General features: G+C 39.2%; 1 protein-coding gene across 3 annotated transcripts in view; it reads left to right on the top strand.

Moving 5' to 3' along the window:
- Positions 1 to 16,668, top strand: part of ate1 (arginyltransferase 1) — a 96,009-nt gene that overhangs the window by 62,432 nt on the left and 16,909 nt on the right. For all 3 annotated transcript variants that reach the window (XM_088917437.1, XM_088917438.1, XM_088917436.1), the window contains one exon: positions 14,609 to 14,729. In XM_088917437.1, coding sequence (XP_088773563.1) covers positions 14,609 to 14,729 — 121 coding nt within the window. The remainder of the gene's footprint in view (positions 1 to 14,608; positions 14,730 to 16,668) is intronic.

Below are 16,668 nucleotides of genomic sequence, written 5' to 3'. Positions count from 1 at the left end.
TGAAGATGATCCTCTAATGTAGTCATGGCAGCACTCCCTTGCACTATGAGCTGAAACTCATAGGGAAACTCTTTGAGGCACTGGACCAATTTGAGGAAGCCAGATTAACATCAGACTGAGAAATCCGTCACAGCTAGTTATGTTATTGCATGTGTTTGCAGTCTTTGACGTGCTGTGGAAGAATTAAGGGTGACCTGCAGGAGCGAACAATAGAATCACCTCAACAGAAAAACACCTCACCGGGTGTTTGTAAGCACGAAGAGGTCCAAATGACTGCCACCCGTGATCCATATTTCAAACTGGGCAGGTGCATAGCTGGTGCAAGAATCGCATAATTAACAGATAAGCTCACCTCTTTATTTCCAAAGATGACAACCATTTAATGGCTGTCAAAGGTTCATGGTTCCAGATTTGCATGAAGTGCCAACTTCATCTTACCATGCTTAAAAGAGGATACTGATTGTCAACTGAAAAGAAAACCAAAGCAGCTGACCTAACTTTGCACAAGTTGTGTGCAAGCACTCTACCATCATCTGCCCTCATAGAGCAAATTTTCAGCGTGCTAGGAAGTATGTTCAGGCCACATAGATGTAATTAAAATAACACATTTGAGGAACTTGTGGTGATTAGAATTGAACACTGACAACAATGTTAAATAAAGCATGCTGCATTTAAAATAAAGCAAAAATATAAATTAAATTCAAGTTAGCTTTTGATTTCAATGTTTTAAATTATTTTAAGGTCTAACAATGTTTATAGAAACATTTTATATTGTGATTATTTGTGATTTGACACTGGGTATTATGGTCCTTGAGGAGTGAATAAGTAAACAATCATGTGAGAAACAAGCTAAGAAAACAATTGATACTGGACTACAGTAGCGCTTTTAACATTTAAAACCAAAATACAATTACAATGTTTTGAAATCTTTAAGCTTTAATTAAGGTAATGTTTGGAATGGTGTATATTAATATGTATGAATGATATTGAAAATCAATATTATTTACAGTGATGAATAACAGAGGTTTTTTGGAAGTTGGCTGAGACACATCTATCATAATAAGTGAAGTAGTCATGTTTTAAGAATGGAATTTCTTTAAATATTATGGAATCAAATTCTACGTTAATTCCAAATCCAATCTCTGTCCTTGGGATTAATTCAAATCAAATTCCCATTTGAGAATTGAATTGAAGTAAATTAAAAAATTCTGGATTGACCCCACCCTAGTGAGAAGCAGGTTTTAAAAGGCATTGATTCTGAGACTTTTGTATGCAGTAGGGCAGAAATCACACTCTAACTGATCTCCTAAACAGTTCCTTCTCTCATGAGAAAAAAAATTCATCTTCCCAACTGAATTAAAAACTAGAATAATTATCCATTTAATGTCTGTATTTTCCAACAATGAAGTTTCTTCATCATGCTACAAAAAACACCCTTCTTAACTCTCCCATGTATGTATATTTCATACCAAGATAACTCCAGTCCTAGTCCTTGAGGGCTGGTGTGTCTGCAAAGCACTGGCAGCTGAGAGAGAAGCTATTAAACTATCTAATTAATCCAATAATGAGTCAATTCAGGTTGCTGCAAGCTCTGTTGGAATGAAAACCATTCGATACACCATCCATCCAGGAATAGAATTGGGGATCCCTGAGATGTACCTATTATTAAAATTATGAATCCCTTCTGTGCCACTTGAAGTGCTGGTCTTGCTTAGACAGAAATATTTATCTCCTGTTTTTGTTTTTGCCTGTAAATTAGGATGTATTAAGATGGATTCTTTCAAATATGAACTTGGTCTCTTGAAAAGGAGACCTCTACTGGAGTTTAAGAGTAACGCATTGCATCCAGTTTTGTTTCATTCTGGGTATGGCTGAGTAAGCAATACTATAACTGCTAATGAATCAAAAGAAACATTTAAGACTAAATAGACTATCTTGAGCTAGAAGCACACTGTAACTGTGTATTAGTATCGCAGAAACATGGCAGCTCCTTGTTGGTACCTGAAGAACCAGTCCTAGTCAAGAATGCTGGGTTATATGCTGTAAGGGCATGGTGTGCAGTATTTGTAAAAGGCTATCTAGTCAGTTTATATTGATCTCTTCCGAAACTCCCTGCTCACACCCAGAGCCTTTTTTTCCCTTTTTTTGGCAGAACTTTTATTTCCTCAGAATAACTCAGATTACTGAGTGATAGGGAATAAAGCTGAATAAATTGAGGTCATAACCCAAGTAATCTTAAAAACTAGGGTAAAATATATATAGTGTTAATGTTGTTGTTTTTTTCCCTAATCTGCAATACACAAGTTGGGCTGAATATAGGAGTGTGCTGTTGTGCCAAGAAGTGCTTAAGGCTCCGAGTAGTATTAATGGCATGCTAAGTCATCTAATAATAAATAAATAAAGATGCAGCCTGTCTTATTAAAGCGAATATATGGGTGTAGTTTCAGTTAGCCTTACTCTGACCCTGTCTCACCCTCCTGTGCAGCGGAGTTAGGCCCCAGCACAGACAGCTGTAGGTGGGACGGAGGGGTTTTATGAGCTGAGAAAGTTGGCTGCGCCCCCTGGCAGCTGGCACAGTCCCCAGGCTGGGGGGGCGGGGGGTGTGGGGGGGTGCTGGCTCTGGGTGTCTCTCACACACAGCCTCGGTGTCTGGAGAGACACTGTTCTCAGCACCGCCCCTCTTGGCGCTGTTCCACTATTCAGCATGACTTTCTGTCTCACGGAGCTGGGCTGTAAATCTGTGTTTTTCTGTCACGGTGCGAGTGGTATTCCACAGGCTGGAGGAAGCCCCCTGATATGGTATCTCTTTGGCTATGAGATCTGAAATGTTTAATGGGTTCTGCTATACATTTGAGTTTTTATGTTTTTATTGGGCAAAAGAGCAGAACCATTCTTTTAAGTTTATTTTTTCCTAACTCTTGGAAACCTGTGCAAATCTTGCTTCAGAAAACTAGTCCAGTTGGTATGCATAATAGGCTTCAGAGCTAATAAAGCAGTGCTTAAAAAACTTGTCAGGACTTTGATCAGTCCAGGTTTACAATGCCTTTTCTTCCAAGCAAGGACCCCAGGCCAGACATCAGACATTTGATTCATAAGACTCTAGAGCTACACGTTCCACCAGTGACCATAGAGACAGGCTGCAGATGTAGAATCTGCACCAAGATACGAGGACCTACTCTGGTACAATTTGTTTTGAGATCACAGTAGCTCTTCAAAAATTATCCAAACCATAAAAATAAATGTAATGTTCCTCTAGATGTATATACCTATTGCAGTAGTTTATCTGTACATATTGGGGGTAGCTTAGTCGGTCAGGATGCTATTCTGAATCACTAGAGATTATGTGCAGTAAAAAGGATGTTCAGGTGGTACACACTCCACCAACTGTTCAAAATATCTGGAACAATCGCACTTCCTTGAATTAAACCAACTGCATTCAGTTAGTTTAGAAATGTAGAATTAAAATGAAAATCACTGCTGATCAAAGTCCTTTGTTAGTTGTAAGTCCTTAAATGGAAGATTATCGTTTACCTTGAAAATGTGCTAGATTTTGCCTCTTCAAGTCCAGAATTGCAGTCAATAGCTGGTAGGCTGCTAGCACTGTGTGCTTTAGTGTCTCATCGTGCAGCTGTTAAACTGGGAGCAAGGGTGAGGTGAGCAGGCTGCAGGGGCAGATGTTTCCAGTGTCCTGCAGGGGTAGCAGCACCCTGAAACAGCTCAGTCAAGTGTAATGAACCTAGAAAAACCCTCTCGAGACAGTGAATGGGAGTCACGTCTTCCAAAGAAATTAATTGAACGTTGCCAGAACCATTTTCCGTTGTGCTATAATTATCTATGATTTCTGTAAATGATTCACCAACTTATATTAATGAGCTGTGCTCTTTTAATTTTTGCATATGTCTTATTAACATACACAAACGCTAGATTGTAAAATTCCCTACATAGAATCTATATTGTATTTAATATTTAATAAATGCACAGTTCAATAGAGGACTCGCCATGCTCAGGTTGTTTGGACTACATATTTTGTGGTTTGTGTTTTACAAAAATTGAAATAAGAACGTTCCTTTCTGCATCTGGGCTGATGAAGACAAATGATGCCTGGTATTTCTCATTGAGATGTGTAATCAATTTAGGTTTTACTGGTAAAGTGATGTAATCAAAAACCAAACCACTTGTTGCTAAGTCTAGGTCCATGGTCTAATGACTTGGTAATATTTTTTGGATGCTAATGGTTTTTACAAGCTTCTCCTAGAACTCTGTGGCTCTGAAGTGTGTCTGGCCTATTTCTGGTTGCTGTCAGCTTCCCCACATCTTTCCTCTAATTATTTTGGTGCATCTTAAATGTGGGAAGTTTTAGAAAACCAGGCACTAATTTAGTCCAGATTGATCTCTGAGGCAGAAGAACATATTCTAACTCAGAAGCATTTAAAGTGTTCTTAGAGTAAAGCAGGATTTTACCTCTACTTACTGCTTGTGTCAACAATTTAGTTTCTTCAGCTTTGTTACCCATCGTGTTGATATTTACATCAATGCTTGTGCAGATATATCTGTATACACAGTACAGTATATACACGGTATTTTCTTCTTTGACAGTAAAACATTTGTGCAGACACAATCTGGCCACTGTTTTTTTTAGCATTACTGAAACTACCCTGCTTAAAAGCTGATTCAAACAAATTTAGTTCCTTTAAAGACATTTATTTCACTAAGAGTTGTGTACATCAACACTATTGGAAAAACACTGTTAAAAATAATGCTAAAAGAATATCACATTCTGCCTCTGCAAGCTGGCGATGTGTTGAAGTTGATTTATTGGAGCAATTTTAGCTCAGGGTAAAGATAGAAGCACAGCCCTGATTTTTAATGTAGTGTTTCAGCGATTGAGTGCCTACTGAAATAAATAAGGCTTTTATCAACCGTTGAGTTCCACATTAGGATTTACTAGCAGAAAACGCTGCTGTGTTTATGTTGCTTTTGGAAACGGTTGTCAGGCATGTCATTCTCACTAGGTGATTAACTCAAACTGTCACATTAGCCTCCCCTCATTGCCAGGTGTGCAGTTAGTGCATGCGCTCCCTTTGGAAGGAAAGTGGAGGTAATGTGAAAGACAACAGATTACAGGAACCTGCAGGTGGAAGGTGTGGCTTTTCAAACCCTATTAACTCTGTGGTGAGAAGCACCTTTAGGTTGCTTTTCAACGTCTAGTTTTCCTAAGAGAATTAACTGATTTAGAGAAGGATCTGTTTCTCATCATTACCCAGTAAGTGTTCTTATTACACAAATAAGGAGTACATAATATTTGAAAACTGGAGATGGGAAACTGCTTTCTACTTAAGGAATGTATTTTGTGAAAAAACAATTACTATCAAACTTCTCATAAATGCATAGAAAAGTTAAATAGGTAGCTTTATGGATTCTTGTTGGTGGCCAATTACATAAAACACCTGATGAACTTCCCCTCAGTTCTACCTATAAGGACTCCAGGGGGATTTAAAGGTGTTGTTCAAAGTGCGACACATTTAAACCAATAGTCTAGTTAAAGGAAAGGGTGTCCTTATTTATTATTATACAGTTAGTGCCAGCAATATGAGAAAGTGTTTTATCACTAGTGGTGCACCAGCAGCTGAGCCAGTCTTTATGCCTTATTGTGATTATAACCCAGAAAAAAGGTGTGCGAAAGAAAGGGCCTGCCAACATTCAACTAGAACTTGGTTTTGCTGTATTATTGTGCAGGTCTGAAGATTTTTAGGTAAAGGAGGCTGTAGTGAGACAGGGAGTACAATGAGCTTTAAAGTAACTGGAGTTTTAAATGATGATCTGGGAGATGCCAATCCCAATAGCTGCCTTTGTAGCTTTTTTTCCCCATATATTCTTCTGAAATAATCTTTATTTTATTTAGTGCCTTTCGTGCCTATCCTCTTTAGGTGCTTTAAATTAAAACGGTAGAGATGTATATACACTACCATCTCATACACTACTAAGTCAATTGAACAATTAAAAGGTAGATTATAAAAGTGAGTTTTAACACAGAATCTGAAAGTGTTAAATGGCTTGCATAATCTCATGTTCAGAAATAATGCCCCAGCCTTGGAGCAATTTAATTGAATTCCCTGCAATCATACCTTTACTGGTGTCAAATAGTATTGGTATGTTTTGCCAAAAACCATCAGTCATAGGTTAAATGAACCATTTTCTAAAGAAAAAATATCTTCACAGTGCCATCTTGTGTAAGTTCACTCTCAATTCTTTGCTACCCTGTTTCAACAGTATGCAGCATGCCTATAGTTTACAGTTTTTGCACTGGAGCACCACAAGGTGTTTGTGACCAGGGCACTTGGGAGCAGGGTGCCTGCTGTGAATATACACTGTGAGGATCAGGTGAGCTCTAGCTCTGGGCGCGAGAGCTACTAGTTTTTCATAAATCCTATTTGATCCAGTTGCTTAGAATAAAACAATGCGTCTACCCGGTGAGAGCAGTATTTTGCTTACCAGCAAAATAAATATAATGAGGCTATGATTTACAAATCTCTTCTTCATTGAGCATTAGGGATTCTTGACTATGTTGTTGTTTAAAAAGAGGGAAAGAGGACTGCAGTAGGATTCTGTACTTATGAAGTTAGTTCCTGGGCATTTATTATTCACAAAGCCTTTAATTCTCCATTCTTCCAAAGCTCGTGATGTTTGACAACTTGAAATCTTTAAGAGACGTGTTTTTGATTTTCAGCATATTCTGAATTCTACAGTGGTTCCAGAAAATGAACAGTTTTTTGTCCCCAAACTACAGAAGTAGAATTTATGATTTATCTGTTCAGCTTGAGTATACTTTTTTTCTGACAAATCTATTGAGTAAACGATCAGGAATGGGGAAGCATCAGGCTATTCTAAATAATTTAATTGAAGCTCAACCTGTTTTGATAATCATTGACAAGGTACCTGAGGCTAGAACAAAATAAAACAAAACAATGGATACAGTATTTATTATTAATGGCTTAAAGACTTTATTTTAAGGTGTTGGTGCTGGAAATTCAACTTGTATGTGTTAATTAGAACAAATTTCAAAGTCACTCATCCGTAGTTGTATGCCAGATTCTCCTCTCCCTGGTAACATCAAGAGTCAAGAATATCTGAAATAAAATATACAGTGCAGATTCCTTGAGATTCTTAAAAAAAACACCAGATAAGAGTCTTCAACTGATAAGACAACAGCCACATGAGAAAGGTGTTTCACGTCTTGCTTTATCCTATATTCCCTTATTCTTAAAGAGTACGCCTGTTGCACCCCTTCTTTGGACTAGTCTAAAAGTCTTTAGAAAAATCATTGCAGCAGAGCCTGACATGTTGCAGAGCAAGAGAGATTCTTTCTGGAACTTTTGCCTGGCGTTTGATGGTGTTGGACCCAGAATCTTCACATTCTCCTACCACAGTAATTCATAGGAAAGTGACCAACCGCTGACACGCACCTGGCACAGCAGTGAGTGGGTGAAGTGCAGGACAAACTAGAAGCTGGAACGCTTTATCACTTTATATTTTCTGCGTTAGTATTTTGTTCATGGGATAAGTATTCAAACTTCACCTCCTCTCTGCTGGTAGTGTGAGGGCACACAATGGTCTCTAGCTCTTTTCTCTACCTCAGGCTTTTTTGGAACCAGCCTCTCCAGCCAGGGGAGCAAAAGAGGGTTTAACACTGAAATAAGACAAAAATAAAGAAAGATTAGATCTTGTTTTTCCTCTGGGCAAGCAGATTGGCCTGACACATTCCTATGGACTATACCGTTAATTGATGCGAGAGAGCAATTCTTAGCCTGTGACATATCTATCATGATAGCACATTATCCATCATCTGTGAATCAAGTTTGGGAAGCTGGGAATAATTTAGGGTACGGCCTTGTTTTCACAACATGACAAGTACATAATAATGTGATTTAAGTCACTGAGGCGCCAGGATAATGCCCCTGTCAGCAGTGTTTCTGAGCAAATTGAGCTTGTTACAAAGCATGACTGGGGCTGTGTTGTGATAGTTTGTACTGCCAACTTGTTTCTCACAACGGTGCCTTTCTTGTACAAATCTTCAGGTATTTGCTGGAGCCTTAGTGGCAGGTAAAAACTTGTGAGGAACAGTACAGCGAGTTCAGGATTAGACTTGCTCTGTGTTAGGTGGGTGGTTGTTGCAGCTTAGAATGACTCTTTTTGTTGAACTTTTTTTCCAGACTTTCTTGCCCTCTCATTGTTTGAACTGGGATTTTTTAGGTAGTTACAACGCAGGTGTAATCAGAATTTAGACTATAAGGCAAGTGATGCAAAGGGCAGCCTTAGATGCTGTGAGAGGGCACGGTGCAGAAAGAGGCTCAGTCAGGCATTGTGAGAGAGCCTTGTGATGTCAGCTGTGACACTAAGCAGTAGTGCCTGGGATGCACCTATGGTTTCCAAGCCCTGACATTCTTTTTGATTTTGGAGCATGGTTATCCCAGCCAGCTTGGTGTCTTGGTTGTTGCTAGCAGGGTGCTTGTCATCTCTGACTGGATACACATGACGCAGCTATTCAGGCTGTCTCCTCAACAGACTTACATGAAGCTGCAGCTTGCCCACATTTATGTAACAAAGAATTCCTGAAGGTTAATAGTACAGCTATGTATTACCATTGACAGATATTGCAGAACAGTGAGATGTTTTGTTTCATTAATAAGAGTTTGTCTTTTTTGTCCTCTTTTTCAAATAATGCACAAAAGGACTATTTTACAGAAGTCCATGTTTCCTCTAGAGGAGGTCCTTCCTATCTGCATAGAGAGTCAAAATCCTTTAATCACAGACACAGAGAAGTTACAGAGCACTAGATACTGAATCTTAAGTTTGCAGGCAGCTTAATAAGATCCAGTGAGCCAAGGTGACACTTCTTGTTAAGTGATATCTAACCAGTAGGGGATTACCCCACAATATACTTCAGCAACTCATGGGCAAAGTCCTTGCATGATCAAAGAGGCTTAGCCACATTCCGAATTCTGACTAGCTAGATAAAAGGACTTCTCATGACCAGGGATCCATTCCATCAGTACACATACAGCTCTCTGGCCCTGGATTCTCCTAAAAACATCACATCTCTACTGCCTAAAAAAACACAGTTAACCAAACAATTGGTATTATTGGGTAATTCAGAACTCAGGAGCAGATGAAAACAGGAAGACTTGTTAGGGGTAGGCGTCTAAGCTAATAGAGCTGGTGTAACAGCCCAACAACTGGTCGTGTTGATTTTGTCTTGAATTTTCCAGACACAGGGTTACAATATTTGAACTCTTTAATGCTGTATACATTTTTAAAAAATCAATTTTTCTAATAGGTTCATTTGCAAAAGGCAAGTAGATGTACAGGTCAAGTAGATGTACATCTGCACACAGGAGCTCTTCCATTACTGCAGGGAGAAGACACTGCAGTGAGAGACTGCAGCCAGCATGCAAGAAAAATTAAAACATTAAATGAAAAGCCTTGCTTTTAAAAAAAGGAGGGCAAAAAATAGTGTTTATTTCAATCTGTCATCATTTTTATAGCATGTTTTGAAAATGACGTCTTTAAAAAGCATACTTTTTTCTTTGCATACTTCGCTGATCCTGTAAGGTCATATAACCCTGCAACATCAGATAAGTCTGAGGTAGCTCGTTGGCTTGTAGGAACAAGAAAGCAAAGTGAATTGAGCTTTGTAAGGAGCCTTGCTATGCACAAAGATCTTCTCTCTTCCTGAGACATCAGCAGCTTGATTGTTTCCCATTAGTATTAATGAGCTATTGTTCACATCCCCTGTGTATTAACACATTCACATAAACTTTTTGAACCGTCAGTGACTGTAAACACCAGTCTGGCTATCAAGCATCCCATAATTTCAGTTTCTGAAAATTATAACTTAAATAAATATTTCCCCTTTGCACCAGAAGTTGACAGAAATAGTTCTGCATAATTTGTTTTTACTGGACAAGACCACCTACAGTGCAGTGTTTGGAGAAATAGTATTTGTTTGATTTTAATTTCTCCTTGCTGTCTGTTTTAAATAAACAATTAAAAGCCATCAGGACCCCTCACAACTGGGTAAACATCTGGTGTTCTGGCCCCTGATGGTTGTGGTGAGCAGGGGAGGTTGGGGAGGTGTAGTTCCCTATATCACATTGCATACAGGGTTTCAGCTCTATTTCTTCAAGATTTGGTTGTGTCTTTTTCTATTCTTTGACTATATCAGGGCTTTTTTTAGGCTTTGAGAAAAAAATAAAGGCTTTCTTTAATGTTGACCTGTAATTAAAGATTTAAGAACTAACCTTTGCATGCTAGTGTAACATGACACAATAAAAATATTTGTACATAATTAACCTGTTAGCGATTCAGCTGAAACAATCCCATATGTTTTGGGAAATGAAGGCGAAATGTCAGTACTAGCGTCTATATTGGGAAAAAATGTACATATATTCATAATCACTTACTGGCCACAATATTAGGAACAGTGGATTTGTAGATTATTTCAGGATCATGAGATTGACTTCCATCACCTTCGCTGGCCAGAACAATTCCCAGACTGTGTAGATATTTCTTTTGCTATTAACATGCTATTGTTCATTGTGTGTTTTGAATCGGTGTATGTGTGTGTGTTTGTGCACATTAATGTCTGCCTGTTTTAGTATGTTTGTCCTGTTCGTGTCTGTTACTGGGCTTCTCTTAGACCCTCAATAAACTCTACTGTGTCTGAGCTTATAAACTCACTTGGTCCATCAACACAGGCTCTGATGCTAGATGAAGAAAAACATGGCCCTGTAAGAGGAGACTAAATAAACTGAGCTTGTTTATTACTCTGTCAGAGCAGAAATGTGGCCTTGCTCCTTGACAGCGCTGGTGTGAAAGTGAATCATGCCTGACCCTGTTCACCCTAGGACCCAGAAGACCAGATACGATCCTGCTTTTTTATCCTTGTTTTCTGCATGAAAGGCCTCTGAAAGATTGATCAGATCTGCTAGTTGGAATGTTTTCTTAAGCAGAATTTACAACATGGCATGGAAGCATGTATTCAGTCTTTAAAAGACTCACAAAAATTGTACATTTGCTGTGTACAAGAAAATCAACTACCCAAGTGTTTGTGAGATGCATATGAACAAATACACATATTAACACACATGCCAAGGGTGTAGGCTGAACGATGAAGAACTTTAATGTCTGCTAGAAACCTCTGTCCCATGTTAGAGTGTTTATGTTTAAGCAGTTACTGCACTTTCATTCATTTCAGAGCTGTTCCGAATTCCCTCTTTCTGTCACCAGTAACTGACCATTGTATAGTACCAGTAGACCTGTTTAACACATTTTTAAGAAAGACATTTCTCTGACCTGTTCATACTGTTTTAATGTTTTACTTATTATTAGTAGTATTCTTGTATATAGTATTCTTGTCTAGTATTCTGAATTGTTCTCCTGAAAAACAGCCTTTCCATTCACCTTATTGTCAATAAGTGTTGTTACAGAGCTCAGTGACTAATTATATGTCAGGTCAGTGGTCAGTCAGCTGAGGTTTCCCCTCTTTAATAAGCTAAATGGGTTTTGTGCCTTGAGCCTGGTTTAGCTACATCCACGTAACCACAGTTAAAGCTGGGTTAATGCTGGAGCACTGGCCTGCAGTTACAGCCACAGGATGGGAGATAAGTGAGGAAGTTGTGAAAGAGGGAATAGCTGCAATGCAGCAGACTGTCAAATTCCAAGCCTGTGGCTCCAGCACGCTGATAAAACTCCTGGAAGCAGTGCAGCACCAGAGTTATTTTACATGGAGCCACAGTCTCCCGAGTACACTAATTACCACTCATGCTGAAAACTCTGGAGCAGATACATTGGAATGTCCTATTTAATGCTATCATTATGGATAACCCAGATCATTTTAACAAGGTCTCAGTAAAGCAAAAAAACGATCACTTTCCTTAATATGTATTTCATTTTGGCTACCCCCCGTATTCTACATTTTACCATTTTTCTGCATTTTTTAATTGGCCTGGGCATTTAAGGTTTTGTTTATCGAGCTATAAACTCTCAAGAAGGAGGTACACTATGTCTGCACAAACAAGAATTTTAACAGTGTAAAAAAACTAGGTGTTAGTTTTCATGGGATTCCAGCTCTTCAACATAGCTACAATTTATGCTCTTAACTAATTGCTTTTACATGAACTTGAAAGGGGAGAAGCATGTTGCCTTGGGGCTGTGTCTGAGGAGTTAAGAAAGAGGCGAGGGTCGCACTACATTTCATCCAGCAACAGGTAGGCATGGCCCTCTGTTCAAATGCGGGTGCTTTCGAAGACAGTGTAGGTGTAGATAGGACATCAGATACCGTTTAACAGCAATCAAATTTACTGCGCCACACCCTTCCTATCTGTACCAAGGTGTCGGCATGAATCTGTGCTCTTTCAGAAGTTCTTCTGCAACACCACACAAAATGAGGCTTGCGATCAGCAGCCAGTTGGCCCATCATTCACGTGGGCAATGTCTGCCCGACCATGGACAAAGTGAGGGAATGATTATTCACACGAGGAAAGGGCTTTACATTTTGTTTCATGTTTTTTGAGGGTTTTATTTTCCCTATACAAACCAGTGAACCACCAGATCAGGGGTCCTGAGTTGCGCTAGCGCCTATTATCTCATCTGAAATGAAGATCCTGGACAGGCTGCTTCAGTGAGGCTGTGGTTTGGTTCCAGGGTAATAATCTCCTGCACAGCTCCCAGATGTTGAGTGAAGCCCCAACCCGTTACTGCAGTCCTGGCTGACATGGTGTTTGGAGAAAGCTAGCTCAGTCCTTTTCTCTCATCAAACCCTAAAAAGCTATTTTTCCCCTCCTTGTTTTTAAATTGTGTTAACGATTCCACCTTTCACTGCCCTGTCAGCATCACATCACATTACAGCATTTTCCAGTCATGAAATAATGTTTATTATTCACAAAATTATAGATGATTTTTTTAAGGTTAAAGGGGCTAAACCATGCAATACTAATATATAATGTATTTTCTTTCTTTAAAATTTAAGCCATGCTTTTAGTTTTTGAAGACATTTTATATATCCCCTAAGGTGAGAAATGCAAAAGTAGCTTTTGGTGAGTAAAAGAGATTTTCTAAAGAGTAGTTTTCTATTTCTCTATCTTGTTCATATTACCAGTATCTTTTCTTATCTGCATGTACACAAATTCACCTTCACTTGCTGGTGTTTTTATCATGTTTTCCTATGTTTTTGCAGTTAACTTTAATATTTCTGATACATTTCTTAACGAGTTCATTTACACCATGCTTGTTATATAAACAGAGAGTGTTTATATTTTTATTGGAGGGTAGTGATAAATTGAAAGTGCTATGATTTCATTGCATCATAAAAAATGAAGTTAAAGTTAAACTTTCTTAATCACTCTTTAAATTCCAGTATGAAAGAAAATGTTGCTGGTTCACATACTCAATCATACAATCTTAAACAGGTTTGAACATTTGTTAATACAGAAGAAAAAGGTTCAACCTTGGTTGCTGGTTACTTTCTACACTGTACCAAATGTTCCACATGGAGAGCTATGGTCTGCATTTCTCATCACAAGTGTTTGACACATATTTCTTTCTTTGTAGTCACGCTGTTGGTGCTGAAATTCTCAGATTTGCTTATGAAATAAACGCGATTACATGTGATTTGAAAATAAATTGATGCACTGTAACTCTTGTGTGTCTGTGGAATGGGAGTGAGCTGTGCCAGTAAACACTGGAGTTTCCTTAATGGTGATCCTCTGTTTTAATTGTGAAGTACCTTCAGCTACAATGATGAGCTTGAGAAGCAGATTGAGGAGCACGTGCTTTTTTGAGTTTTTCATGTTTTTTGTCAGTCCAAACAGAAATCAAAAGTTTGTATTATCACAGAGAAACAGGGCACAGGACCTTAAATTTTAGAAAGGGTGGCTTATTTCAAAGGTATAAGTTCTTTGTTCATTTTTGTCTGATGGGTTTTGTTATAATTTAGGAAGGTCGCAGCATAGTTATTTTTGGTGTAAAGCCTAGAAAACTATTTTAAACACCTTATCTCTGGTTAAGGGTACACCTAGGCATCTTTCTCTGAAAAGAGAAGAAGGGAAACAACGTTTCGGCTGTGGAGCTTTCTTCGGGTGTCATATATATTATAATAAGTTTTATTTACACACTTGATGTTAATGATGAAGTAAATGATGCAGTTTCTATCAGGCAAAGAAAATGTTTATCCAAACAGTATTATTTAACCTGTTTTTTCCCTCGATTTGGGGCCTTATGCCTGAACCCCATTTAAATCATTTAAATGTAGAGAAAATCTTTAGTAGGTTTGTGGGGGAGGGGTCAGCCCAAGAGGAGCACTGCTACATCTTTAACAGTTTAGCAACAGTCTCATATTCCGTTTTCAGATCCTTACTGGCTGAACCTACTTATATTTCTGAAATGGTGCAGAAATGCCTGCCAAGGTCATTTAGTGTTTACAGTATAATCATTCTGGCTTGGTTTTGTTTAGATTGGTGATTGAATCCAGTTCCTTGCCCAGCGCAGGCTCAGGGGCCCCTGCAGTCCAGCATGCTGTTGTTTAACCTTCCCGTCTGTCTCTCCATCTCAGGGTCAGTACCGGCCCTCCGACTTGCTGTGTCCAGAGACGTTCGTCTGGGTCCCCATCGAGCGCTGTCTGCCCAGGCTGGATCACAGCCGATACTGCCGTTTCCACGAAGACCCCGCAGCAGGTATGTTTCTGAGCCTCGCACGGAGGGGCAGCTGGGTGGTAGTGTGGCAAAAGGGGGAATCTGGGAGGGAGGATATGCTGGGGGCTAGAGGGGTCGACATCGGATGGGAGGCAGAGAGGACACTAAAAGAGAAAGGGGAAGGATGTAAGGGAAGAGAAAGGTGGGGAAAGGGAAGGGTGAGTGGCAGCTCATCTTCTCGAGGGCCTCAGGGTGCACTGGTTTTCATTTCACATCTGGTCCTAATTACTTAATTGAAATCATTTGGTTATGATGTTAAATCACCTTTGTGTTTAGATCTTAACCAGTTGCTAATTGAAAAGTACCTTATAGCCTTGAAGACTGCAAATTTTGGAAGTGCCTGTCTGTAGTCGCCCTTCACATGGGGGGTATGGGGATTGAGGATAGGAATGAAGGTGGAAAAGAAGGTTGGGAGGTATTGATCAACAACCCCTTCCATATTCTTTCATCGGAACCTCTCCTCCTTTGACCAAGCTGCCACAGAGACAACACTGTTTAATAGCTCTGTTAGAAAACAGAGACAACACTGACAACACTGTCAGAAATCCCTCGGCTGAGAAACCTCTCGACTTGTGGACCCAGGTACTATGCCTGGCTCTCAGTGGGGACTCTGCTTGACACTGGATTTCAGATTGGGCTTCTCAGTCCTGGCCCTTCTGTTTTCTCTTTCCAACTGAACTGTCTTAACTCCTGCCTCTTTAAATTGAACATCATATAGTGTTTAGCTCCTATAATGCTGCTGATTTCTCCATTACAGTCTAACTTAATGTAGTTAACTTTGAAATTTCTTAACTCAAAAGTGAAAGTTAAGAAACTTAACAGAACTGCTAGAACATAAAACCAGAAGGCGGAGGCATCCCAGGGAATTGGATTGAGAAAGACTTGGGTTAAGGCCTCAAAGATCGGATGTTTGGCTTTTAGAAAACCACTTTTCCATTTCTGAACACAAGTCTACTTTCCTGCCAGTGCCAAGCCTTATCATGCCCTGTGTGTGTTGTAGATCTGTTTGTGGATGTTATGTAAGTAACATATATCTTTACATTTCTGCAATTACATGTAGTCTAAACAGAAAAACCTTAATCTGATGGTAACTACAATCTCATAATTGTTTCTGAAGTTCAGAAAGAACAATTGCCAATAGGTGGGTTGATTGAAGTCGGATGTGTAAAAGAAAAAATGTAGTGAATGAAAACTCAATACTGTTTATTATGGATTTTCTTACATTTTTTTCTTCTTTTAATATAAGTTCTGGGTAGTGGATGTCACAGTAGGAAATAGCCATGATTCACATATGGAAACCTAAGTTCAATTCCAAGTTCAATATGATTGTTTGCGCAAACCCAATTACGATGGCTGATTGTTTGCAGCCTGCTGTCCGAAAGTTGTAAGGAGAATCCTGGAAATAGCTAAACTGCATAAATCAGCACTCAATCCTCTTTGTCAGATGGGTCTTACACAATATATACAATAATGTGTGTGTCAACTGTTTAGTGCTCTTGTGTTTATTTTTGGCTGTGTACTAAAGTTGAAGACAATACTTTGCTATGATGTGTTATGGCTGCTCCACCAGCTGTTGCTGTGTCTTCAAGATCAGAATCCAGTCTGCTGGACATGGAGATCAAGCAGTGACTCATACTGTAAAGACCTTCAGTCAGCTTTTAGGATGCAGCCTGGAATTCTAGAGTCTGGGCTGTGTCATCATGCCACTGTCTTCTGGAGATTCTTGGTGAGTGGCACTACTGGCAGGGCTTCACGGGTGTCAGGATGTTTTGAACAAAAAGTGAAAACCTTGGCTTGGTGTGCTTCAGCATCCTCTGTCTTGGGTCAGGTATCTTCAGATTTTTAATGTCTGTACCCACACCCACAAGGTAACCATTCTTATGCACTCTGGACTTGGACTGTGAAAAAGAAACATTCATTT

The sequence above is a fragment of the Atractosteus spatula genome, chromosome 5 (assembly GCF_055471065.1).
Source record: "Atractosteus spatula isolate fAtrSpa1 chromosome 5, fAtrSpa1.hap1, whole genome shotgun sequence".
Lineage (NCBI taxonomy): Eukaryota > Metazoa > Chordata > Actinopteri > Semionotiformes > Lepisosteidae > Atractosteus > Atractosteus spatula.
This window is presented reverse-complemented; position numbering and strand designations above follow the sequence as displayed.